This window comes from Uranotaenia lowii, chromosome 1 (assembly GCF_029784155.1).
Source record: "Uranotaenia lowii strain MFRU-FL chromosome 1, ASM2978415v1, whole genome shotgun sequence".
In the NCBI taxonomy this organism is placed as follows: domain Eukaryota; kingdom Metazoa; phylum Arthropoda; class Insecta; order Diptera; family Culicidae; genus Uranotaenia; species Uranotaenia lowii.
The window spans coordinates 23,493,254-23,518,926 of record NC_073691.1 but is presented as its reverse complement, the minus strand read 5'-3'; the positions used below and the strand labels follow the sequence as shown (position 1 = coordinate 23,518,926).

General features: G+C 34.5%; 1 protein-coding gene and 1 long non-coding RNA gene across 5 annotated transcripts in view; both read right to left on the bottom strand.

Moving 5' to 3' along the window:
• Window positions 1–25,673, bottom strand: part of LOC129740640 (uncharacterized) — a 315,420-nt gene that overhangs the window by 152,361 nt on the left and 137,386 nt on the right. For all 4 annotated transcript variants that reach the window (XM_055732386.1, XM_055732385.1, XM_055732384.1 and 1 more), the window contains 2 exons: window positions 24,670–25,373; window positions 21,801–22,524 (listed from right to left, as the gene is read on the bottom strand). In XM_055732386.1, the coding sequence (XP_055588361.1) occupies window positions 21,801–22,524; window positions 24,670–25,143 (1,198 nt within the window). In that variant the 5' untranslated portion in view covers window positions 25,144–25,373. The remainder of the gene's footprint in view (window positions 1–21,800; window positions 22,525–24,669; window positions 25,374–25,673) is intronic.
• Window positions 670–2,302, bottom strand: LOC129740641 (uncharacterized). Its single transcript, XR_008736310.1, has 3 exons — window positions 2,119–2,302; window positions 1,920–2,060; window positions 670–1,001 (listed from the first exon to the last, which is right to left on the bottom strand). It is a non-coding gene; the product is annotated as an uncharacterized LOC129740641 (long non-coding RNA).

Here is a 25,673-nt window from a genome sequence, read left to right as displayed (position 1 = left end):
TTTTAACTCTTCGTATAATGAAGTAACAAATTGCAATAGTTTTTGAACCCAAAAGTGAAAAATCGGTTATTTGGAAAGATAATAAACAACTCTTCATAGATGACTTCAGTTAGAAAAGTTGACGTAATCAAATATGAATGTTATGACTTATGAGTTACCATTTAATGTTAATTTTGAAGGGGTCGACTGTATGATTTCCCGCATGAAGCAGTATCATACAATAACGATCTCCATTATCTTCTTCCCAAGACACCCAAAAGATACGCTTTATAGTTTTTGGATTGTTAATGAACGATTATGGTTATCGTTTTTTCATCAAATGGAATCGTTTAGACACAAATAACGATACAGGGAACGGGTTGTTAAGTAAATAAACGATTCATTTTTTTGCTTTTTTCTAGAGATTTTTCGAGGAAGTTTAGCAAAACGATAGATGTAATCTTTGTCATATCATTCATTTCTAACCATTTTCACGATAAAATGTATCGTTCAAGGATCTTTTTAAGGTTTACAGGAAACGATTCGTGTTATTATTTGTTTAAAATGATTTTATTTGTTAAACTACGATAATTTGATAATTATACATTATAATATTTTATATCTTTTTCTTCTAATTTGATGACAAAACAAGTAAACTATGAATATCAATATAAATATTTGTATAACATATTATGTGTTCGATTAGTTTTATATAACAAGCATAATAGATAATTCTGTCTTAACGTTGGGTGCAAAAAATGTGGTGTTTCAGAATTATTTTTTCCTTCATCTTACTTCCCTAAACCGTACTGAGCCGTACGTCTAAATCGACACAAAATTTAGCTGACCTAGCATGTATCTAGATATCCACAATTATCTTGTTTTTTTCTTTTAAATTTTCAGTTTCATCTTCATTTTTAATTTCTTACTTCAATAACATTTTGTTGTCTTGAGAATGCCGTATCCGTCGTCTGGACCTTTGTCTATTTTTCGGAATTCTCGTCATGTCCAGGATACTTTGCCTGCGAAAGATTTAGAGGAAATATATAAGTTTGACGGAAACATTAAACAAATCGAAATCGATTTTAGAAGAGAATTACATCAGAATTAAAATTAATAGTAGATGACAAGACAGTAGACAATGTTTTCTGATTATTTGGTTTTGTACCCTAAGTTTGTATCTTAATTCCTATCCCAATTAATAACATTTCCAGCTATTGATATTTTTCTGAGTTCATTAAACAAATAAATTTTTAAGTAGGAAACATTTTAAACTTTTTACAAATTTTTTTGATTAAGAAATTTTGTTTAGTTAAATATGGTTTATTTGAAGTCATTTAAATTATTTGATTTCAAAATGTGAGTAGTTTAGATTAGTTGAAATTTTTAATCATAACCTTTGAACCTTGATCTGGTTTTGGTTTGTTTCTATTTTTAGTACTTCTTATGATAAATTATCTAATCTGACCATCGAAACAAAAGTTAGATTCAGATTTAGAGAAAATGTGTTTGACTATCAGAACTACACTTATACAATTGCAGAATGCCGGACAAAATTTACCCCGACTTCTTTAACTCATTGTTAATTCAAGTATAAATATTTGGCTATAAATAAAACCATCAAAATCGTATTTCTTATGTGAGAGCCAAACTATTTTCGATTAGTAACTTCGCAAGATATGTCATGATTAATCAAGATAAATTATCATTATTGCTGATTTCAAATTGATGAAATTCGCAATGTTATTTTATTCAGTTCTTTTGTTTATTTTCAATCATTGGTTCAAAATCATTCTGTTTTAAATATTAACTGTGCACAGATATGTAGATACGTACTATAACCACAGAAAACTATAACTATTTTACAATTTTAATTATGAAATAATCAAACATAATGAATAAAATTCATGTTAATTTTTAATAAATAAATTCATAAATACCTTTTCTTGAATCCTTTAGTATTCTACGATTGTGGGCTGCCGCTTCTACAAAACCTAGTGTTTGGCACTGGAACAGCTCGGGTGTTTGTCCGTCCGGATCTTGGAATTCGTCCTCTTATATGCTGTCCGTCCTTTGTGGAGCTGTAGAAGAGTTAAAAAAATTAAAATATTAGCAAAACAATAAAACTTTTTCACTTACCTTCGTAGCTTGCTTTGCGATGGGCCTCAGTGCGTTTATTCTGATGTGTTGTTACGGCCATACATGGGTTTCCGCGCCAAATTAGAAGGGTTTTTTGAAATCATGCGATCCACAATACTTCAGTCGCACGCCATTTTTTTTTTCTTTGTTGACATAGTGAAGACACACTCAGATACATGTTGAGTTTTGTTTCAAGGATTATTACTCGTATCTTTCGAAAATAATGTTTTATCATTTCAAGCGAAGACGCATGAAAAATATAAAAGTTGGTCAAAAATTGGAAGATTTTAGAATGATTACTCGTATGATCACTATTCGTGTAATCAGATTTGTATAATATTAAAGATAACGTGTATGATATTTGATTATGCGGGTTAGTGTTTCATTTACGGCAAATCAGTCCAATTATTTTTTATAAACGACGTTAATTTTATTCCGACGTTTCGGTGTCTATTAACACCATCATCAGGGATCCTGCAAGGCTTTGATAATAAAACTTAAGTGTACCTACTGTTTGTGTTGATTGTCCGTTGTCGTTTATTATTTGTTTTTTGTTTTGTAAAAACGTACTATCCGAAAAATTTGGTCAACGGTGTATTTCATAAAAACAAATGTTGGGAAAAAAAATTAAAAATATTTTTGTGTCAAAGCATAAAAAAATGACACGTCCTTATATCCACGTCGTATAATTAAAGCGTATAATTTGATGAGCATATTTGCCAAAGACACCTTCTGTCTCTAAATCTTATAGTTTCTACGTTATTAATTTTGTCACGCTAAATTCCTGCTCAGGACCACTGTGCAATGTACCAAGGAATTTGAAAGAGTGTCGAAGATTCATTTTTTTGTGACTTTAACTTATTCATGGTGATAGTTTAAGTCGCTCATGCTTTCCGAAACTAAGGAGTGTATTCGAAAAAAAGTCAACAATTTGTTTTGTGATTAACTTTTGAATGCATGAATGGAATTTGATGTAGTTTTCAGTAAAGCTATTTAGTAATGTAATGTTCACATGTGCACATTTTTGTGACGTTCTGTCTAGTGGTTTTTGAGATAGCGTCCAATGAAGTAGTTCATCGACAGACTATGAAGCAACCTTTTTCCAAATCGGGGCTTTTTTATGTTTTTTTTTTGTTTCCTGAAGCTTTACTTTCAAAATTACTCAAAACTTTTAATTTTATCATTTTACAGTTATTACAATTTAAGCAGATTGTCCTCTGTGGTAGTTTTGAAAATTAATATTATAACTAAGCAATCGATGTGAATAGAGGGTGGTTAACTGTCAACCTAAAAATCAAAATCTGAATAAAAATTAGTCCGTTCAAGCCCTGATTGATTCCGAAGATTTCTGGATTACAACATCCTCCTTCAACACAAAATCAACATACTCGACTTCTATCACTTCACCTCTGTTATCGAGCAATTGCACCATTCCAGATCCAACCAAAATATAGTATCAACTTTATATGATTCATGGAAGTGTTATTCAGGAAAAAAAAAGTCGTATTTGAAGGCAACCTTCTTTGTATATTTAGCCCTTCATTGTGTCAATATGTAGTTTCGTAACACTGACTGATTTGCAGCTTTCACAGATCGTTAGCCACCTCAAGTGCTAGACATCAAATTTTTTTTTTCTCTTTGTTTATCTCCGGAATATCTGGGCGAAACTTATCAACAAAAATTTTCTGGCTGGAAACCTGCCATGTGCCCGTGAAATCAGGCGCGGTCCTATGGGGGGGGTGATCGGGGTGATCACCCCCCCCAAGCAGCAAAAAACCGTTACAAAATACTCGCAAACGCTAGAATTTCTATGAAAAGTTCGAACATTTCCTAGTGGGTGTTCTTTGGAATTTTCAAAATTTTCCACTCCGTGGGGGTGATTGTTAAATAATAGAATTTATTAATTTCTTAAATTCTTAAAATTGGAAAAAAAATTCGGTCCGCCAAACTAAAACAGCTGTAACAATTTTCACCAAATTACTTTTGTTAAGGCACTTACAGTGTTTAATTCGAAATTGGTGATGGTGCGGTGATGAACAAAACCTGATAAAAATTGAGTTCAGGAATATACATACCTCCAAGAACAGATTAAAAAAAAAGGCTCCAAAAACTTGCCTATGTATTAAGATGAGATAAAACCAGTGATAATAATATCCCGTCATAACTCCCCTATTTTTTCGGGATCAAAGACTTTTCGTTGAAAAATATTATTAGCTATAAGAAATGAATCCTTTATTATTCTTTTTCATTTTAAATTATACATTATGTTTGAAAATATTGAATGCATGAAGCAAAAATACAATTTTTCACTGATTTACTAAATCATTTGTTTCAAATTTGTAACTATATCTTTCGATTCAGTTCCAATAAATTTTAAAATCTATGAGAGCTTGAAATTTAAGAGAAAACAAATAAAAATGAAATTCCAAAAGCTGCATACCTAAGAATTTGATTTTAATAATTTTGTTTTAGAATTAAATTTATATTTAGAAATTGATGAATCGAAACAAGAGTTTATATTAATTAGCTTTTCGAATCACGATTCAGCAATATACTTTAGAAAAATAATAAAACATTCAGTTTTAAATTCATAGCAATTGTTAACACAATCTCAAATCAATTGTTTTTTTTTACATGTGTTTATTTTTCCTTTGTAAATTACATTTATATCGGAAGATTCTTTTAAGAGTTCTTAAATTGATAATTTTTAAACTGCACAATATACAAATGACGGAAATTATCTTTTTGTCAGCAATTGTTCGCAGTCAATATTAAAGATTCGTAGATTGTTTTATAAAAGGATGTATAAGTATCCTTTTAAACAGATATCAAAAAGAGCAGTTAAACTTCTTAATTTAAAATGAAATTGGAAGGGAAGAGGAGAAGCAGTGTGCACCATGTTCGTGAAATATTGTTTTTTTTAGTAGTATATTCAATCGAATTCATCTATTACTTTGATGATTAATCACTTAGATAAAAAAACTGTTTGAATCATTACAAATTTTATGCTGATATGAAATATTTTTCAAGAACCCAATTTCAGCCTCTATTTTTTATCAAAATGTTCAACTCCACATTCAAAAGGGTTTTAATAAATTCACATGGCCACAGGATTAACACTTTTTCAGATGAAAATAATTTAAATATTAAATAATTAAAAAATTATTCAAGAAAATTCTGCACTGTCTGACAAAACTTTTAAACATTACAATTAAAATTCGAAATAACGGTTCATATCACATTTCTTTCCGCAAGAACGCATGTAATTTTGACTTCTGTGAAATTTTTTTTTATTGAAGTTTTCTGTTTTTACTTTTCCCAATTTTGAAAATTATAGACTTTTAACGAATGTTTTAAGAAGTAATGACTACATAGAATTTAAGATTTTTCTTATAGCAGAAACCAAATCGTTTTTCAGACTTCAGCAAAATTTTTAAATGAAATCAAATCTTTGTTTTCTAAAACTTTCTTCAGTAATGTAAGAAATTCTTGTTTTTTTAAAGAATTTTCAAACACTGTAGATTTTTTTTAGATCATTCCTCATCATGAAAGTAGTATTCCTTTATTGAATAATGTATAATAAACAAGTTCAGAACCAGTTTTTTCATGTTAACTTGTAAGTACATCAGTTATGAATGATTGATTTCACTCAAAACTGATTCTTATCAAAACTCCATATCACCAAAACGAGAGGTGATAAACAAAATCTAGTTGAAGTTTCGAGTTCAGCGCATCAAAATCTACTAAATCAATCATTAAAACAAAGACACCAAAATGCTATCTCTTTTTAACGAATAGTCACCGTTTATTATTATTTTTTATGATAGTTTAATGGCATTGCGGTGAACTTTTTACTACGAAAATTCTTGATAGAAGAATTACAGATTAAAATTAAATGACGGATAGACAAAGCAGATGCTTAATAGAAGAAAATTGAAAGATGTTGAAAATGAGCCAAGAGCATATTTTTATGGAAAGCTTCAAAGGTGCGTTCTAGACCCTTTGTCCCGCATCAATTGAATGGCTGAGAGAAGTAATAGCAAGAGGCGCAATTACGTTCACCCATACATTCAACCCGATGGATTGGCAAAGCACGTGCTTTCCAATCGGACAAAAAGTCTCTTCAATCTGTAATTCTTCTATCAAGAATTTTCGTAGTAAAAAGTTCACCGCAATGCCATTAAACTATCATACAAAAATAAAAAAAATGCTATCTCTTGCATTATTTTGGTAAGTTTTTATTAGAAAAAATCAACTAATCTTTTTCATCTTCATATTATATTTAAATTTATGAAGAGTTCAACACCGTGTTTTTGTTTGTTAATTTCATTTATCGACCTTATCGATGGAAATTAAAAGAACATAACTAAGAACAATTCAACATTATGAAAATTCTTTTCAAATAGAAAGTTTAAAATGTTTGGATATTGAAAATGAGAGAGTAGGATTTTATAAGAAGCATTTTAATCACATGTCATCAATAATCAATCTATATATATAAAAATGAATTTCTGTCTGTCTGTCTGTCTGTCTGTCTGTCTGTCTGTCTGTTCCCTATAGACTCAGAAACTACTGAACCGATTTGCGTGAAACTTGGCAGGTGGGGATATTGGAGGCCGGGGAAGGTTCCTATTATGGTTTGAGACCCCTCCCCCTAACAGGAAGGGTGGGAGGGACCTCCCAAACAATAGACTATTTTTTGCATAACTCGAGAACCAATCAAGCAAATGGTACCTAACTTGGCGTGGGGTGGTATTTGGGGACGGGGAATATTTCTATAAATATAAGGAACCTCTCCCTCCTCTCAGTGGGGTGATAGGAAGGGAGGAGGGGGGCTACCTTACAATTTTTCATATAACTCGAAAACTAATCAAGATATTGGAACCAAATTTGGCATGGTAAGGTATTTTGATACGAAAAATATGTTAATGATTATTTGAGACCCCTCCCTCTTTCCAGTAGAAAAGGGGGGGGGCCTCTTTCATATTTTTATACATAACTCAAAAACTAATAAAGCAAATGGAACCAAATTTGGCATGGGAGGGCATTTGGATACGAAAAATATTTCTATGATTATCTGGGACCCCTCCCTCTTTCAAGTAGGGAGATATAAAGGGGAGCCTCTTTAATAATTTTTACATAATTCAATAACTAATTAAGCAAATGGAACCAAATTTGGCATGGACGGGTATTAGGGAACGTGACATATTCTTATGATTGTTTGAGACCCCTTCCTTTTTTCCAGCGGGGAGAAAAGAAAGAGGGAGGGAAGTTTCATACAGTTATTACTGCATATCTCAAGAACTACAACAGAAAATGGAACCAAATTTGGCATGGAATGATATTTGGGTACGAGAAATGCTTCTACGAATATTTGGCATCCCTCACTCCTTCAAAGAGGTGGATGAAAAGGGGGAGTAGAGATCTCCCTTACAATTTTTAATTTAACTGGAGAGTTGATCGATCAAATTGAATTATATTTGGCATGTGATGGTATTTGGATACGAGAAATGTTTCTATTATGAATTTAGGCCCCATCTTTTTAAGCGGAAAGATATAAAGGGGGAAAGGGGGGCTTCCATACATTTTTTTTTGCATAACTCGAGAATTAATCGAGCAAATGCATCCAAATTTGGCATCAAAAAGCATTCGAGTACGAAAAATAATTTTTCTATGTGAAACAATTCCTTTCTTGCAGTAGGATGATAGAATTGGGAATATAGGAAGGGAAGAAGAGGCTTACATTCAACTTTATTTTTTACAAAATCCGAGAAATGGACAAATTTTAAACGTGGAAAATCATTTTGGTATGATTCTATCATTATCTGACACACCATCGTAAGTACATAGGAGGAGGGAGGTGAGTCCAATACAATTTTTTAGCATAAGTTCTCAATTTATGCTAACGAAGCCAAGAAATGGAAACAAATATGGCATGGAAAGGTACTTGGCTACGAGATATGTTTCTACGTTTGTTATAGACCAGTGGTTTTCAAACTTTTTCCGCTCACTGCCCCCTTTTGTTAAATTTTCGAGCTCAACGCCCCCCTGAGCAAATTTTGAAAAAAATCTTTAGAAAAAATGTATATTGAGGTCGTTGAAAAACCATAAATTTTTGATATTTTATTGAAGTATCATTTGAAAAGGTTTAATGAAGCACATATAAAAGGTGTTAAATTAACTTCAGAAGACTGAAAAGCCAACACATATGAGGCCCTTGGAGCCAAAGGGGTATAAGTGACAAAATGGAAAAAATCGAGATAACCATCTAGAACGAATCCTTGACTGTCAATCATCATATGCTATTTTAATCATAATTTTATTTCACTATTTTGTTATGTTTAGATCTCGTTGAAAAAGTTGTGCTAACTGAAATTTCCTTTTTGTTTGGAGCCAAAGGGGTATAAGTACTGCACTTATACCCCTTTGCCTCCAAAGTCCATTAAACTGATGTACTTATACCCCTTTGCCACCAACCCTAACTGGATTTCATGAAAGTAATGTTTTTTCATCGGGACTAAAAAATTTTAAAATTATTGTAATTCATTTTTCTTTTGAATAGCTGATGATGTTTAAAAATTTACCATCAACTATGATTCATCTGATTGCACTTAGTGATAATTCTAGTAGAAAAAAAAAATTAATATATTTAATTATTTTTTATATTTCAATAACAAATTAGCGGATCACAAATTCCTGATTTTGTATTTGTACGAGATAATTGGGTTAATATTGAAGCGCCTATCGTTAATTTACTGTAAAAAACCAACTCAGAGTGACCGCAAGTCCCATTCCAATACCCAATTGATTAGGCAAAGACGTACAAAACACGTGGTGATTGGAATGTAGTGGAAAATACCTTTCACGAATTATTATAAATTAATCTTGATGAAAAAACGTTGTTTGGAGAGATTTAGTAGAAGTTGCCAAGGCCAGGTCGATCTTCAGCCATAAAATCTCTTAACCTACTGTACCAGAGTATATTTCTCATCAAAACAACAAAAAATATATCTATAAGAAAACTAATTGACTCTTGTAGCAATGAATATTTATGGTTTCTTACCCATATTAATAAGATCAAAAAACCTGGATGTGAAAATTTGTTGGTTGCAAAGGGGTATGAGTGAATTTATTTGGTGGCAAAGGAGTATAAGTGCATGTGTTTGGAGCCAAAGGGGTATAAGTACCAAATTTAAAAAATATGTATCGCCTCAATAAACGTCAAATAAACGTTGTTTTTTGCGAACATGTTGTAAAATGCTTTGTTTTTATTTAGAAAAATCATTCACATGAAAAAAAATCATAAAAAATATCTATGGAATTTACTGTAACACAACGAAGTTCAAGTGCTTTTTTCTCGAAATCAGGTTTTATGCACTTATACCCCTTTGGCTCTAAGGGCCTCATATCCTATCAATTGTAGAGCATAACAAAAATCAAAATTCCATCAAAATAAACTGTTTCAATTCTCGAGAAAAAAATTGAAAAATAATTTAATTCCTAGGACCAATTCTTAAAATTTGAAAAAAAAGAAATAATTTAAAGCTTTTCTGAATTTTGGTAAAGCCAATTCTTTTCCAATTAAATTTGCAAGTGTTGTTCGCAAAACAATCACTGTTAATTTAATGCAATAGCATAAAAAGTATAATGCTTCGTTTTATTTCTTAATAAAGTAATTTTTTTTATTTGCAAAGATTCTAAGTCTGAAATAAGATTAAAGAAAATGGAAATTTCAAATTTTTATTTAAGAAAATTGTTAAATAAATTTGATAACTTTTTTAGTTTAGCAGTATTTAAGGATCTAAAAATTTTTCATAGGTTCCAACAAATGGATTCGGAAAATTTTAGTAAATATCGAATAACTTTTGATGTTTAATCATGAAAAATTGCAGAATTTCATTTTTTTTTGTTAATTTAATTAAAGTTCAAAAAATCATAACTTTCAAGCATTGCCATCCAAAATTTATTTTTTTTAGTATAACTCAAAATAACGTACATAACCAGATTAATATACAAATCGTATACGAAATCTCACAATAAAAAATGCGTCTGTGTTGAGACCTGCGGATAAAAAATCACATAACTCTATTAACTTATAGATATTTTTGTAATTAACCTGGTTTTTAAGAATTCTTCAATGTCGTTTCATTGTTGGGAGTCAGACGTACTCGTTGTTATTTAAATTCTAAGTTGTTTTGTAATTCTAGAATATGAGAATTTTAAAATGAATCCATCGCCCCCCTGAGCCCTTCCAACGCCCCCCAAATTTTAAAGTTGCGTTCACCGCCCCCCTAGAAGCTCTCAACGCCCCCAAGGGGGCGGTAGGGACCACTTTGAAAACCACTGTTATAGACCCTTACGCTTTACAGTTTAGAGAGGGGAAGAAAGGAGGAGGCTCCATATACATTTTGTTGTAAAGCTTTAAAACTTATCAACCAATGGAACAATATTTGATGTAGGAGGATTTTTGGGAATGAAATGGTGATGATTATTAAAGATCACGACCTCCATTCAGCAGGGGGTGATGGAAAGGACAGAGGAGGCGGCTCTCTTACCAGTTTTTTAGCTTAAAACCAGAACATATCAAGCAAAAACAACCGTACTTTATAAGTTAGATTGTATGCGTACGATTAATTTGAGACCCTCCAGACAGATTAAATTTATCTTTGTGTTACAATTCGAAACTCCAGCTGCAGCTCTTTTTTTTAGCGATAGCTTATGAATTATGTTATAATTTGATTTAAAATAATGCCAAGAAATCAATAAAAATCTGAATAATTTTTGAAAGTATCATTTGATTTTGAAAGGTGTAGCAAAGCACACCGGGTCAGCTAGTAAATAAATAAATAAATAAATAAAAGGGAACAGTTTCGTGTTTGATCATTCAAGAACTCTTCCATTTCCCAAATTGTACTTTGTCAGTGATGATGGATTGTTATTGTATTTTAAATACATAAAGTTATAACTATGAACACAATCTAAAATTAACTTTTCTTGCCTTTAATAATGATCACTGGTAGAATTTGAGTATTAATTAAGGATTTTATCTTTGAAAACTTAATAACTTGATAACTTGATAGAATTAATTATTTTCATTTTTAAATTAATCATCTGCTAATTTCGAATAAATTCTCTGAAGTTCAAAATTGATATATTTTCCTCATCGATAATTCACTTTTCAAATTGTGATTGAATAGTATTTCAAATGGATGACTTTACAGAGGAATTTTTCAACCAAAACTACAATTGAAATTGAAGAAAAGAAATGTAAATGAATATGGTTGATAATTTACATTATTATCAATGATTATCTGACCTGATCGGATTTTTTTGTAAGAATTAGTAAGAACTAGTTTAATTTGTTATCAAATTTGGTGCTATATTTAATCAATTCTTCTTCTGTGCACGGATTGTTATGTCAGAAGCTTCAAATTCTGGCTTTATTCCAATTTTTAATTCGCATTCCGTTTCTGATGTTTTGAATATACTTGCTTGATTTGTTTTTGTTCAGAATAAGAATCAACATTTCGAATGATTTGTTAATGACTAACCGGAAATAAAATTGATTTAAAATTTTGATTCTGATTTATTTTGATCCGTATCAGCATCTTTTTTTTCGAGTTGGTGTGATGACTATGGGTTTGAATTGGGTTTTAGAAATCAATTTGCCCTATTTATTGTCCTTTTTTTTTGGTATTGTTAAAATTTCTAACTAATTTTTAATTCTCACCCATGGCCATGAACATGTCCATCGAACGGGTCTGGTGTGCAGCAAATATTAAAGTCTCATTTGAAACTGCACACAACCCCCCCCCCCCCCCCCCCCCCCTTTCCACGCACTCGCACTCGTCAAATGAATGTTTTTTTTCGCAATATATTTACGTTTTTGACTGATTTTTTAAAATTTGAAAAATCACCCCCCCCAAGAGCCAGCTCTAGGACCGCCCCTGCGTGAAAGAATTTGTTTTGCTGTCCCCACTACCGGTTCCAATATTTTGCGCACGATTTGACCACCGTGTTAATTTATTTTTATGGCGAGCAGCTTGCTTTTCTTGCAGAACTGAAGTCAAGCGTGTTTATTAGTCAGCTAGAGGAACTAGTAAAACATTTTTTTCGTCAGTGCTCCAATCGAAGTTTTGGATTTGCGCTTTACCTCTTATACCTTTTGCTTACCTTCAGGGAATTAATCAACTTCACTTCATAAAAAGTGAAAATGAGAATGAATTTTTACACTTTTAAATCATCTTGGACTCCTTAAACGATTTACTATATAAGGTTTAGTCGAATGGTTGATTTCCTGCTGTTTTCGTATCTACCTCTGGGACTTTCCTAAATTATTTGTGACCCTGTCAAAAAAATTTATTTAACGACCTTCTGTATTGAACGATATCTCAAAAAACCACTTGAAAAAACGTCACCAAAATTTGCACATGTAAACATCACACTAGTAGATAGTTTCACTGAAAATTTCATCAATTTTCATTCATGCATGCACAAGTTATTCACAAAACAAAGGGTTTTTTTTTCGAATACACTCCTTAGACTTTTTGAAAGTTAGCCTACTAGTTTTTGGAAAGGAATTGAAATCAAGTCTTAGCCGATTCTAAAACCCTTAAACTGTTCCGCTGAAATTTTTTGGTATATTTACCCAAAACAATTCTCGAAAGCTCAACCAAGCAACAACATCTCATTGCTTCAATATTAAATATTTGCAGAATCTGTAGACCAAAAATTCCAGCAAGTATTCCGAAAATTATATTCAGCTGCTAGTTGAATTAGGCGCCCGAGCTCTCATGATGATGGTATTCGTATGTATACATAAAAATTTGTGTGTATCAAGAAGTAGGTACCGATTTCATCTGAAGGCATTTTTACCGCCATCATTGTTGACGCGAGTTGTCACATTTCCCCCCTCGGTTTGTTGAATGGGCCCTCAGCGATGCCACACCGGAGTGGAGTGACGACTGACTGACTGATGGAGGGATGTGGTGGGTGGAAAATTGAAGAGGAGGTGATCTCTCACTCGACCCATCCCCCTTTGCTGTTTCGCTCCTCAACATAACGACAACGTGGCTCACTTGCTTCTGAGGCCTTTGTACCGAAAGCCGAGAGTCGTCGAGAGCTGAAAGCAGCTAGAGGTTAGGTCCTTTGGGTTTTGACGAGCTGAAGCCAGCAGCCATCTTCTCATCATTTCGTATGAATATGCGACTGGCTGCTGTATCGCCTCTTATCCGACCCCTTGTTCCTTCCCACTTCCACTTCACTGCCCATTTACGAACGCCCCGGCAGCCGATGTTTGATAATGGCCCACTCGGGAAATGTACGTAGTACCTACTTCATGGTTCCTTCCCATCAACCCTGACAGAAACAGAGAAAGAGAAACACAAGACACGAAAGCTGGCTGACTGTGCGAGGTAGACGAGTCGCAGAGACTGTTCCGGAGAAATTGCTTTGGAAAATTGAATGTATAAGCGGTTTATTGAATGAAACTTGAATCATCGGTTTGTATTATTTTCCTCTTTTTCGGTGTTCCTCCTTTGGATGTGAACTCGTGAATCTGAGAACTTGTGAGGTGAATTGGTGGTCTCTTATTCTTCATTCAGCAAAGTCGGCTTTGTTCCGAAGCGCGCTCAAGATGGGTGGATCATCTCAACCGGGCAGGCTCAGGGTTTTCTCGGAAATCAGTTACTTGTTTCGCCTCGTTGTTGTTGATGATGGATAAACTCAATCAAAAGACAGAATGAATGAAAGAGAGAGAGGGTAAGCGAAATTGAAGTATGATTGAGAGTTATCGGTGCAAAAAACGTTCCACCTCAACGACCACAACAGAGGGTCCGTAATTACGAAATTGGAAATGAAACCCGCTTTTCGCGTACTCCAAAATACCACCCCCCTAGCGGGGATTTAACGAATTAATTAGAAGCCAATTACCGGACTAACTAGAGGCTAATTGAATCTAGTGAAATATCTTGATAGAGATGATACGCGCGCGTTTCACAGCAAGCCATGATTAAATTTCGACGACTCATCACAGGAACCACAAATGGCGGGCGTTCTACCGAATGACGACGACGACGATGTTGAGTTTGGCTGCTAGCTGGGCAAAAGGTGGAAAAGCTGGCCATGACTTGCAGAAAATGAAGGTCCATTATCCTGCACACATCTCAAACAACCCAAAACATCAACGCGGAGGAGGAGTCCCGATTTGCCCAGGAGGACTAATTAAACCACGTGGCCATGCCACACTACGAGCTGCCAAATCCGGTTTACTCCCTCGGGTCGTTTAATCAAAACCGTGAATAGTGCGCGCATCCTCCTGCTTCAACAGCGACCAAAACCGAACCGGTACGTTGGTATTTTGCTGCAGCACTAATCCGCAAAATGATCTTCCGGAATGTGAATCCGGTCGGAATGTAATTTTGAAAGCTCCGAACCTGGACTAATCTGAACCTCGAAATAGTAACATTCGTGGCTCTTCCACGATGGTGACTGGTTACTTTGTGGTTCTGGAAGCAGTTTTCGGGACATTCAGAATCAATTTTTGCCGTTGGGGACAATGGACAGCTTTTCAAGCGATGGGAAGGTCTCAGAAGCCATCTCAGGTAAATGAGAAAAGTCACTCATAACCAGATGGTGGTTTTAACGTGCCAGAGCGTCATTTTAGACGTCGAAAAAGCCTTAGTATCTCCGCTGCTAAAAAGAATCAAAATTTTCTTCGAAATGCAAATACTCTGTTGAAAAGTCTTTACCTGGCTCGGCCTTATAACTTGCTCTTATGGGGGTGATTTTATCAATTTTCAAAAATCGACCAATGAAAAGAACTTTATTATCGGGGGAGGGGGGGTGCGGGGGATGATCTCTTTGAACTTAATTTGAAGTATTTTAAAAAACTTCAAAAATGAAGAAATTAAAACTTTCTTGTACCCATTTTCTATTTGAACTTTTTTCGATATTCACAACTGCAATCTGCAAATCTATAATTATCCATGCGGGATAAAGGGTCATTTTCGTATTTGATATACCAGGAGGTTAGAAAAAATGACTTTTGAGCTTATTAAGGAATCTCACATATTAAATATCATTTGATAAATGATATAATACACTTGTTTTTTAACCCTCATCCGCATTAGGGTGTCATTTTGACACCATTGCAAGTTTGAAGGCTTGTAACTTTTTTCAGAAGCTTCAAAATACAAAAATTTCTTGGGGGACCCTAAATGAATTCAAAAGTTTTTCAATATTGCATCTTTACTTTTTTTATGGACGAACCCTGGAAGCCTGGACAAAAAAACTCCCTTTTCCGACTTTGGGTGTCATTTTGACACCACAAAAGTAAAATCTATTTAAGTCATTTGAATTATTATGAACTTCATATAAAACTTATATCAATAGAAACCTTGTAATGTCAGAAAAATATGTTCAGAACATTATATACAGCTAAAGTTACAAGTTTTCTTGTTATTCAGCATGAAAGAAAAAAAATCCGAAAAAACATACCTCACGAAAACTGCTGTAGTTCATACGTTACACGTCCAAAAAAATATTTGCCTTATGCATATGAAAGCTGAAGTTAATGCCTACATCATGAAGACAAGAAATATTTTTTTTAAAATTTTTTCAATGAAATGGTCACAAAAAGTTAAAAAAAAAGTGGTCTAAAAAACCTACTTTTCATTCGATTGCTAGTAAATACTGTTTGAGCAATGGTAGAGTTTAAAAAAAATGACAACAAACTTTATTAAAATTCTAACATTTTGCTGTCTTTAGATTTTTGATGCAACAAAAATTGAAATTACTGGAGTTTTTCAAAGTTTACTACTTTGCGCAATTTTTTTACAAATTGAAGTTTCATCTCTTTTTGTGGTCCACCGTCAGGTTGTACCCGGATTTTCATTGCTTTCACTTTGTTTGGACCAATCAAAAATATATTCATTGGAAAGCAAATTTAATCTACATTCTAGTGAGGTGCAACAAATCACGCTGTGTGATTTCAAAAAAATATGAAAATTATAAATGTAAAATCATTCCTGAATTTCTAGAACCACAAGCACACGTCCAGCAAAACGTGTTTGTTTGCTCTCCGAGTAGGTACGGTGGGTGGTGATTTGGGAAGAGAGCCAAGCCGAGAGCCGAAATAATGCCGAAATCCAACCAAGAAACGCACGACACGCATCACAAAAACCATTTCATTAAAAAAAAATTAAAAAAATATTTCTTGTCTTCATGATGTAGGCATTAACTTCAGCTTTCATATGAATAAGGCAAATATTTTTTTGGACGTGTAATATATGAACTACAGCAGTTTTCGTGAGGCATGTTTTTTCGGATTTTTTTCTTCATGCTGAATAACGAGAAAACTTGTAACTTTAGCTGTATATAATGTTCTAAACATATTTCACTGACATTACAAGGTTTCTTTTGATGTAAGTTTTGTTTAAATCGGTTTAACACGCCAAATGTTATTACGATTTGAGCTTGTGGTGTCAAATTGACACTCCTAGTGCTGATTAGGGTAATGAAATCTAATGCGGATGAGGGTTAATAGAAAAAAATTAAAAGAAACTTTTCAATCATCTATTTTTCATGAGCTTATACATATCCGTGCACTCTGGGAGATCCTCATATGAGCAAGCGAACAAAAATAGCTTCATAATTTTTTCAACAATTTGATGATCATTTATGCTTGATATGATCAAAATTTATCTTAGTTAATTTTTTTGACATATTACGATCAAATTTTTATAGTGGCATGTTTTGAATACTGGCAGAGGCAATCTGAGTACTTCACAACTTTCAAAGCGCTTAAAACTCTTTGCTGCAGGTGACTGCAGCTAAACTCTTCAAAACTTGTTGGCATTTACCTTAAAGTTTCATGAAATTAAGATTTCAGCCGGGACTTAGGGATACAACAAAGGATAGCGCCCAAAATTTTGGAAATACGAGTTAATTTTTGATTTTCTTCATTATTTCTTGCGTTATCTTCATTTTTAAAACTCCAAGGTCACACAAAACTGTATGTTTTGGAAAGCTTGGAATATAAAGCCTACAACATAACACTTATGTATAACACTTATAACTTTTTTTTTGTCATGAGCGTTCCTAAATTAAATTTTTTCAACTATTTTATTTCCGAAAAATCATCATTTATTTTGCCATTTTTTATATTAATTTATGAATATCTCGATCATGATACCTCCTGATAAAATAAAAATATTGGTGACTATCCATTTTCCGATTGTTGCCCACCTGATCTCCCATAGTGCAGTGCCGAATAATCACAACGAAATTTTAACGATTCTCATTTTTCAACTTAACTATAACTATAAGTTTTGATTATGATTGCCAAGTACTTAAAACTGCTTTTAAAAAATTACTTTACAAAATTTGCAATAAAGAGCGTATGAAAAAAATGAAACTCAAAAAATTTTGGCACTCCAAGTTTTGAAACATTTATGCATTTTTTGAAAAACAAACTGAAAAATATTACAAAGATATTGGAAATAAAGATTTTGATCAACTTTCTCGATGACTTTGAGTATCGTTGACTTCTGAGAAACAATTACTTAAGTTTTTTTTTGCAGTTCTACGAAAATACAGGAATATGACCAAATTTCAAATAAATTTTAAACCAACATTAATCTCAGGTATTTTAGAAAACAAAACGTTTTGCAGTTTTCTACATAGACGTTAGAATAAAAAAAATATTTCATATCAAAAATAAAATAGTTGTATCATTTTTTATTATTTTTTTTAATTGTCTAATTACTTCAGCTACAAAGCTGTTCTATTGATACTATTCTTTAATGTAGAGTCTAAATCAATTGCAATTGAAATATTCAACTTCTTCTGCCAATCTGAAAGTAGTTTATAACTTTTAATTTAAATTATCATTGTGATAATGATCTGGCAACAGTATTGATGATCTGATTGGTGTGGATCTTTAAACTCAGCCGAGTTTGGGAACAAAATTCAAAATATAATTTTTTATATTATGTTTTTATATTCTTCTTAATGGTATTATGATATTTGAATTTAAAACAAACACACACATTTAAATTTCATGATATTATGCATTCTCGAGTTTCGTTACTAATTTACCAAAGTTGGGTGATAATGAACTTCAAATCTGAGGTGTCATACTGGAATCTAAATTCTTTTCTCTTTTTTTCAAATTCACATACTGTCTTTTATTCTGCTATCAAAGTTTTGTTACAATACTTTGACTTTGATTCTGAATTCATAATTTGTCTTCGATCTTGAGTATATTCAAAACTGCAAAAAAACTTACAGGAAACTCACGATAAAAATTGGCTAAAATGTTTTTATTAATTAATTAATCTGACTGGCTCAAAATATATGTAAGAGTAATTGCCGTCAAGTGCAAACGAAGCTCTCATCGCCCATCAAAATTGTTTCAAAATAAATATCTAATCCAAATAACTAATATACTCGTTCGAACTGAGCTGATTTTTTATACCTTCGAGATCATTTTTTGAATGATAATTTTTCTTTTCTATTTTCTTATTTAATTATTGGCATTTCAACGAATTGTGAAATTCAACGTAAAATTGTTAGGACTAGAATTGGTTAATCTTGGATCAATCTATGGAAGATCGATCTTTTCAACTCAAACTTTCGATTTTTTTGGATCGGTTCTTTAGCAGGAAAAACATTAGATCGGTTCATATTCGATCTTTTGGATTCTTTTTCCCACTGAGCCGAATTATTTAGATTCACATTTTAAAAATCGATTCAATGTCAAAGAGTGCCATTTGTTGGGCATTCAGTTGAATTCGATACTTAAAATTGAATTGAGTTTTTTTTTAATTTTTCAATGTATTGAGTACCTAAATTAAAGCGTTTTCTGCCAAAGATAGAAAGTTAATGTATCTTTGAAACTTCGTGATTTTTTTTGTCCTTTTTATAACAAAAAGTTCTCTTTCTTGTTAAAAATGGATAAGATATCGATCTATCAGAGACCGATCCCCGAACTTCGATTTTTTGGGTGGATCGATCCTACGGCCGTCTATCTGAATCGATTTTGGACATCAATCTTTTCCTGAAGATCGAACAATCCTAGTTAGGACCCATTCCAAGCGAGAAAAAAAACACTGTTTTTTAAAGTTATTTTTCAATCATATTTTTTAATCATAACTTTATTCATTTTATTGTTTATGAAAATGTTTTTCAGAAAAAAAATTTGAAAGAAGACGCGTTGTGGCGTCACGTTCAATCACTCACATATAAATTATTACTTTATCGAGAAATTAACCCTTATATCAAAACTTAATGCTTTAAATTCTGAATCTACACTCTATACACGATATACATTATATACGATTTATTGAAATGGTTGAAAAATTACGTGACGTCACCGTGGAATGGGTCTTAGACAGCAATATTAAGCGAAAAATGTGAGCTAAGGATTTTGTGTTGTGGACTACTTAAAATTACTTGGACTTGTTATTAAAAGTGTATCGCGAAATTTAGAATTGATTATAAGAAGATAATCACATATAAAAAAAAAATTGATTTCCTTCATTCCAAAGTAAACATGTTTCACGAAATGACAACTGTTTGACAAGCAGTTGTCAAAAGCCATATCCAAGAAAACCTTAACATGAGAAAACTAGAAATAGACCAATAAAAAATATATATATCCTTTTGGTCGCGTCAAAAATCCTTGGTGCATGTGTTTTTACATCTTCAATGACTATAAACTTAAATTTCCCATTATTCTGGTTTTTCTTTTAAAAAAATACCGTATGTTAGGTGAGAAAGAAGAAATATAAAATACGTCTTAACGCGGGGTTTGAAAAAAGGACAACAAATCGACAAATATATTAAATGGTTACAACCGAAAAATCACTGAAAATAAGTTATATAACCCATGTTACAATGCAATTTATGGAGGAAAAAAATTGTTTCCTTAACGATAAAGTTATTCATAGAAAAAAAAGTGTTATGTAATCATAAGACCTAATTTCTTTGAATTTTTCAGCGAAAGAATTGGTTTTAGAGGTTTAACAAAAAAAATAATAGTTAAAATGTTAAAAGAAAGATAAGATAGTTAGATTGCCAATAGAAGCCCTACGCGTCTGAAACGCCTATTGGAAAATCGGTCACCCCAATGGAAAATTTGGCTGCAATTTGTTTGGGAAAAAATCCACAGAGTGGAAAATTTAGAAAATTATAGGGTGAATCGACAAGGAAAAGTTTTAAATTTTTCAAGAAGTTCGAGCCTTTTTTGAATATTTTTCCGCTTGGAAGGAAGGAGGGATGATCATCCATCACCATGCGCGGTCCCATGGCCTTACTAAATAAAAGGTTCACATTATGCAGGATTTTTACATTCTCCTGAAAGCATTTCAGGCAGCGAGTATAATATGAATTAAAGCGTCGAAATCTGGTATTATCTCGATAATTTTTTTTTGTCAAAACCAAATTATAATTTTTAAAGGAATTCAAAGGAAATTTAGAATTTTGATGTCAAATGACGTAGAAATGCATTGATCGTTGAGATCTCGACTTTCTGGGACTTTCAACTTGCCGAAAAACGCCCAGTATTCCAAACTCCCAGAAAGTAATTTTTTGACAAAAAAAAACCACACCAGATCCCGACATTTCATGCATTTCTAAATCCTTTGGCATCAAAACTACGTTATTTTTTAAATTCTATAGTCGATTTTTGACAAACACGTCATTTTTGAGATTACACCAGATTTTGACGTTGTATGTATTTTTGAGCCATTTAGTATCAACATCAAAATTCGATTATTTCGATTTCCTCTGGCCTTTGGTGATTTTTGAGGGTAAATCAACCGAAACTTTGAGGCACCCCTTAATCAAGCCAAGTCGTACTGGAATTTTGAACAGGTTTGTTTTTTTTGGGCCAATCTTCAAAATATAGGTATTCGTTTGGTTTTCAAAAATCGACCATGAATTTTTTCCCACACATCCATTGCCACCCTAATGAACAAATCCCAAGTGAGCAAAAGTCGCATAGTTACTTAATTGTGTGCATTCAAAGTTCTAATTTGGCGGAATAAAAGGTACTCGAAACCATTTTTCGTAAGTGTTCAATTTAGACTTCTGAAAGAACTTCTCATGTCATGTATACAACATAGTTTAGAGCTTTTTTCCATTCTACGATTTATTCATACATAAGAGTTTGTCAATCATAACATGAATAATAAAAACACTATGTACATATGTTCATATATTTTCAGAACGATTGTAGGAAAAAATAAACTATCCAATCCCAGTCAGTGAGAACAATCCTTTTCGTTCCAGCGTTTAAAAACCGTACAAAAACGTGTTAAATGCGCTTGTTACCTCCAGCATTAACAGCGCACACCTCCCAACAAATGGGTGCTTACAAATGTCACTCATCCGGCTGACTTTAAAGCGAAAGTTATTCGTGATTGCTTGCTTGCTCGCGTTAAAAAGGTTGTTAAAACAAGCAGACAACGATGAAACTCGTTATTCGTAATGATACCAAAAAAAAAACACAACGGAGGAGGGGCCCAAAGTCGACTTCGGGATACAAATTTTGTCTTTTTTTCGAAAAAAGAAAATAACTGATCTCTATGTTCCGCGTATATCTGTCATCGCAGTCATTTGTTTTGTTTGATATAAGACGTGTTTTCAAAAGATGGAATGAATACTTTTCTTTTACTTACCACTGATTTTGTAACTTCTGGAAGCATTCCCATTGCCGGATCCACCCAGTTCGAAACTTTTCATCTCGAACGAAGTAGGCGATCGATCATCGATTTTCGTATTCGACTTGGATCGATTAAAGCTGCCCGTCACTGTTAGACCACCACCGCCTCCTGCGATCCCTACCAAAGCAGAGGACGAAGGCGACCGGTCCACTATTGCACTCTTGAGCAAACTTAGATTCTTCATGGTTCTGTCTTCCCCAGTGTCACTTTCACCACAACCCCCGCCTCCACCGCCACTGGAAGACGACAGCGACAACCCCGAGCCCCCCAACTGATTCCGGATGTTGTTGATCAGAATTTGCTGATTGGCGGCGGCCGCCATATTGTTCGTCGGATGGTGGAACAGCGAATGGTGATCCTGATAGCCAGTCGGATGTTGCTTGTGCCGGTACATCCGGAACGAGCTGGATCGACCGAAGTTGAAGTTGCTGTTCGGAATTGTAGCCGGCCCAAGGCCCCCAAGTGTTCCGTGGGATCTTTGCTGCTGTTGTTGTTGTTGATCGTGATGTTGACTGCCACCATAAGGAGACGACGGTGACGGTGAGGTAGTAGACAGGGTAGGAACTCCGGTTGTGCTTCCGGATCCGGCAGCAACGTAGACCGAGCCCATGGAGCTATTCCGGTCGACGGCAGAAGCCGAGGAGCGATTGTAGCGACACTTGGTGCTGCGGGGGATATCCTAAAGAGAGAAGAAAAAAAAACAGATAAAATAAAGGTTCAGGCATTGGCACATAAATGGGGTTGTTCAATAGCTATCCTATCGATAACACTGACTACAGCAACAGCCTTAAAAATCTGCGCTTCTGAAGCCAATCCGGCTTTTTCCACTGTAACGCGTAATCACAACAAACAATCAGCAGCAGCAGGCTTAAAAATCTTCGCTTCCTAAGCCAATTCCGTCTTCATCCACCGGATGGCTAAAACCAACCTGTCTTTTTCCACCGAAATGCCAAATCATATCAAATAATCGACAGCAGCAGCCATAAAAACGAATCAGTCATCATCAGCCTAAAAAATCTACGATTCCTAAGGCTGAATCCGTTTTTTCCACCGAAACGTCAAATCATAACAAACAATCAGCAGCAGCAGCCTTAACAATCTACGCTTCCTAAGCCAATCCGTCTTTTCCACCGGGAAACCAAATTACAACAAACAATCCGCACCGAATTTCCACCAAATGGTCAAATCACGACAAACAATCAGCAGCAGCTTTAAAAATCTGCGCTCCCTAAGCCAATCAGTGTTTTTCCACTTGAAGGCCAAATCAAACCCGTCTTTTTCCGGAACGTCAAATCATAACAAACAATCAGCAGCATTTGTGCATGCTAAGCCAATTCCGTCTTTTTCTACCGGAAGGCCATTTCAAATTAATCAATCATTAACAGCCCTTAAAATCTGCGCTTCCAAAGCCAATCCGGCTTTTCCATTGTAACGCTAAATCATAACAAACAATCAGCCGCAGCAGACTTAAAAATCTTCGCTTTCCAAGCCAATTCAGTCTTTATCCACCGGCAGGCCAGAACAACAAAAAAATCAGCAGCAGCAGCCTTAAAAATCTGCGGTTCCAAAGCCAATTCCGACTTTATCCACCGGAAGGCTAAAACAAAACAATCTGCAGCAGAAGCTTTTAAAATCTACGCTACCTAAGCCAATCCGTGTTTTTTCCACCAGAAGTCCAAATCAAACCTGTCTTTTTCCACCGGAACGCCAAATCATATCAAACCAATCAACAGCAGCAGCCTGAAAAATCTGCGCTTCCTAAGCCAATTTCGACTTTATTCTACGGAAGGCTTAAACTAAACAATCAGCAGCAGCAGCTTTTAAAATCTGCGCTTCCTAAGCCAATCCGTCTTTTTCCACCGGGAGACCAAATCAAATCAATAGATCATCATCAGCCTAAAAAATTTACGATTCTTAAACCAATCTGTGTTTTTCCACCGGAACGCCAAATCATAACAATCATTCAGCAGCAACAGCCTTAACAATCTGCGCTTCTTAAGCCAATCCGTCTTTTTCCACCAGGAGGCCAAATCACAACAAACAATCCACACCGAATGGTCAAATTACAAAAAACAATCAACAGCAGCCTTAAAAATCTGCGCTTCCTAAGCCAATCCGTGTTTTTTCACCGGAAGGCCAAATCGAACCCGTCTTTTTACACCGGAACGCCAAATCATAACAAACAATCCGCAGAAGCAGCTTTAAAAATCTGCGCTTCCTAAGCCAATTCATGTTTTTCAAATCAACCAGTCAACAACAGCCTTAAAAATCTAATGTCGTGATTTTACGAATTTCAGATATTCTGACTGATCTTGTTTATTTTTTGCTTTGTGTTCCAAGATTTGATTCATTTCCTGCATATTCTTGAATTCATCTTTAAAATTTGGTTCGTTTTACAGATGGATCAGTCCAAGAACAGACCGGAAAAAGGACCAAATTTGGGCCCAGGGTTGGAAAACCAACTCAAATTTTTTGTTGGTAGCCTGCTGTGTACATACACGAAGCATCCAAGTGAGGTTGGCGCAAGGGCCTACTGTTATTTTCGATGTATTATGAAGACAACTTTAACTGCGACTTCGGTTGCTGATACCTACTTGTTTATATTCACACTTTGTTGCTGAAAAGGGCTGTAGGTCTGTCCTAAGATCTTGAAAAATGGAAAATTGTACAATTAATAAATTTAATTTTAGATCCAGAGAAAACCCAAACCTAGCTCAAAACACTTGCTTGTACAATACGATTTAGTTCTTGGCCGAAAAAAGTCGATGAAAACAACAAACAAACATACAAAATTTAAGTACCTATATTAATCTAATTGCCTCACCTTATCCTCCAAAATGTTCGAGTACACATCCACGTGGTCATCCTCCTCGTTGAGCATCGCGAAAAAGTCCTTGAAGCTGTCGGGAAAGGAGGCCGGAAACTGTCCCGCACCACCAGCACCTCCAGCTCCTGCTCCAGCTCCCGCTACCGTGCTTCCGGACGTCGAGGGGCTCCCATTGGCACTGGTTGCCCCGAAGCGTCCTCCGCCGGTGCTTCCGGCGATGGTGCTGCTGATCCCACCCAGGCGTCCGTGGTGCGACGACTGCTGTTGGCTGTGGTGATGATATGGTTGATGGTGTTGTTGATACTGCTGCTGCTGCTGATGCTGATGATGATGATGAGCAAAGTGTTGCTGCTGTTCCGGTGTCAAATTTAGCTGATTCGCCGAAACAGCGGAAGTCGCAGCCGTCGTCGCTCCGGTTGTCATATCCAATTTTCCAGTCCCGGCACCGGCACTCCCATCCATGATGGTCATGATGATACCCGGACCCAGCGCGGCTCGACGCTTCGGGAAGTTATTGCTGTTGCCAGACGTCGTCGTCGTTTTCCTTGTCGACAGATGGCAGTACTGAGTTTGAGTCTCGACGCAGTGTTTTGGTTATAGTAACATCATTTTCCAGCCTTTTTTAGCCAACTCCGGCACCAACTTTTGGAGGAATGGCGCCTAGCCTACTCTTCTCAGAAATTTGGCGTTGTTAATTCCATCTGGAATGAGGGGAAAAAAAGAAACAGACACGAAAAATTGTAGCAAGCGTTGGCTGAAAATGACTGAGTTGTAAGCCTTAGGAGGATGAAGAATGAATTATTATCGATTGAAGTAATAAATCATGAAGCGTTTTGGGAAGAACAATGGCCGTAGTTATTTCGATTGGGGTGAGAATGATCCCGGAATTAATTTCGGAGACCATTAGACCTTATGGTTCAGCTTTCAAAAGAATACTTCCACATAATCTCTCATGTTTAAGACCTTTATAATCTTAATAATTTTGAACCGTAAAGAGCCTT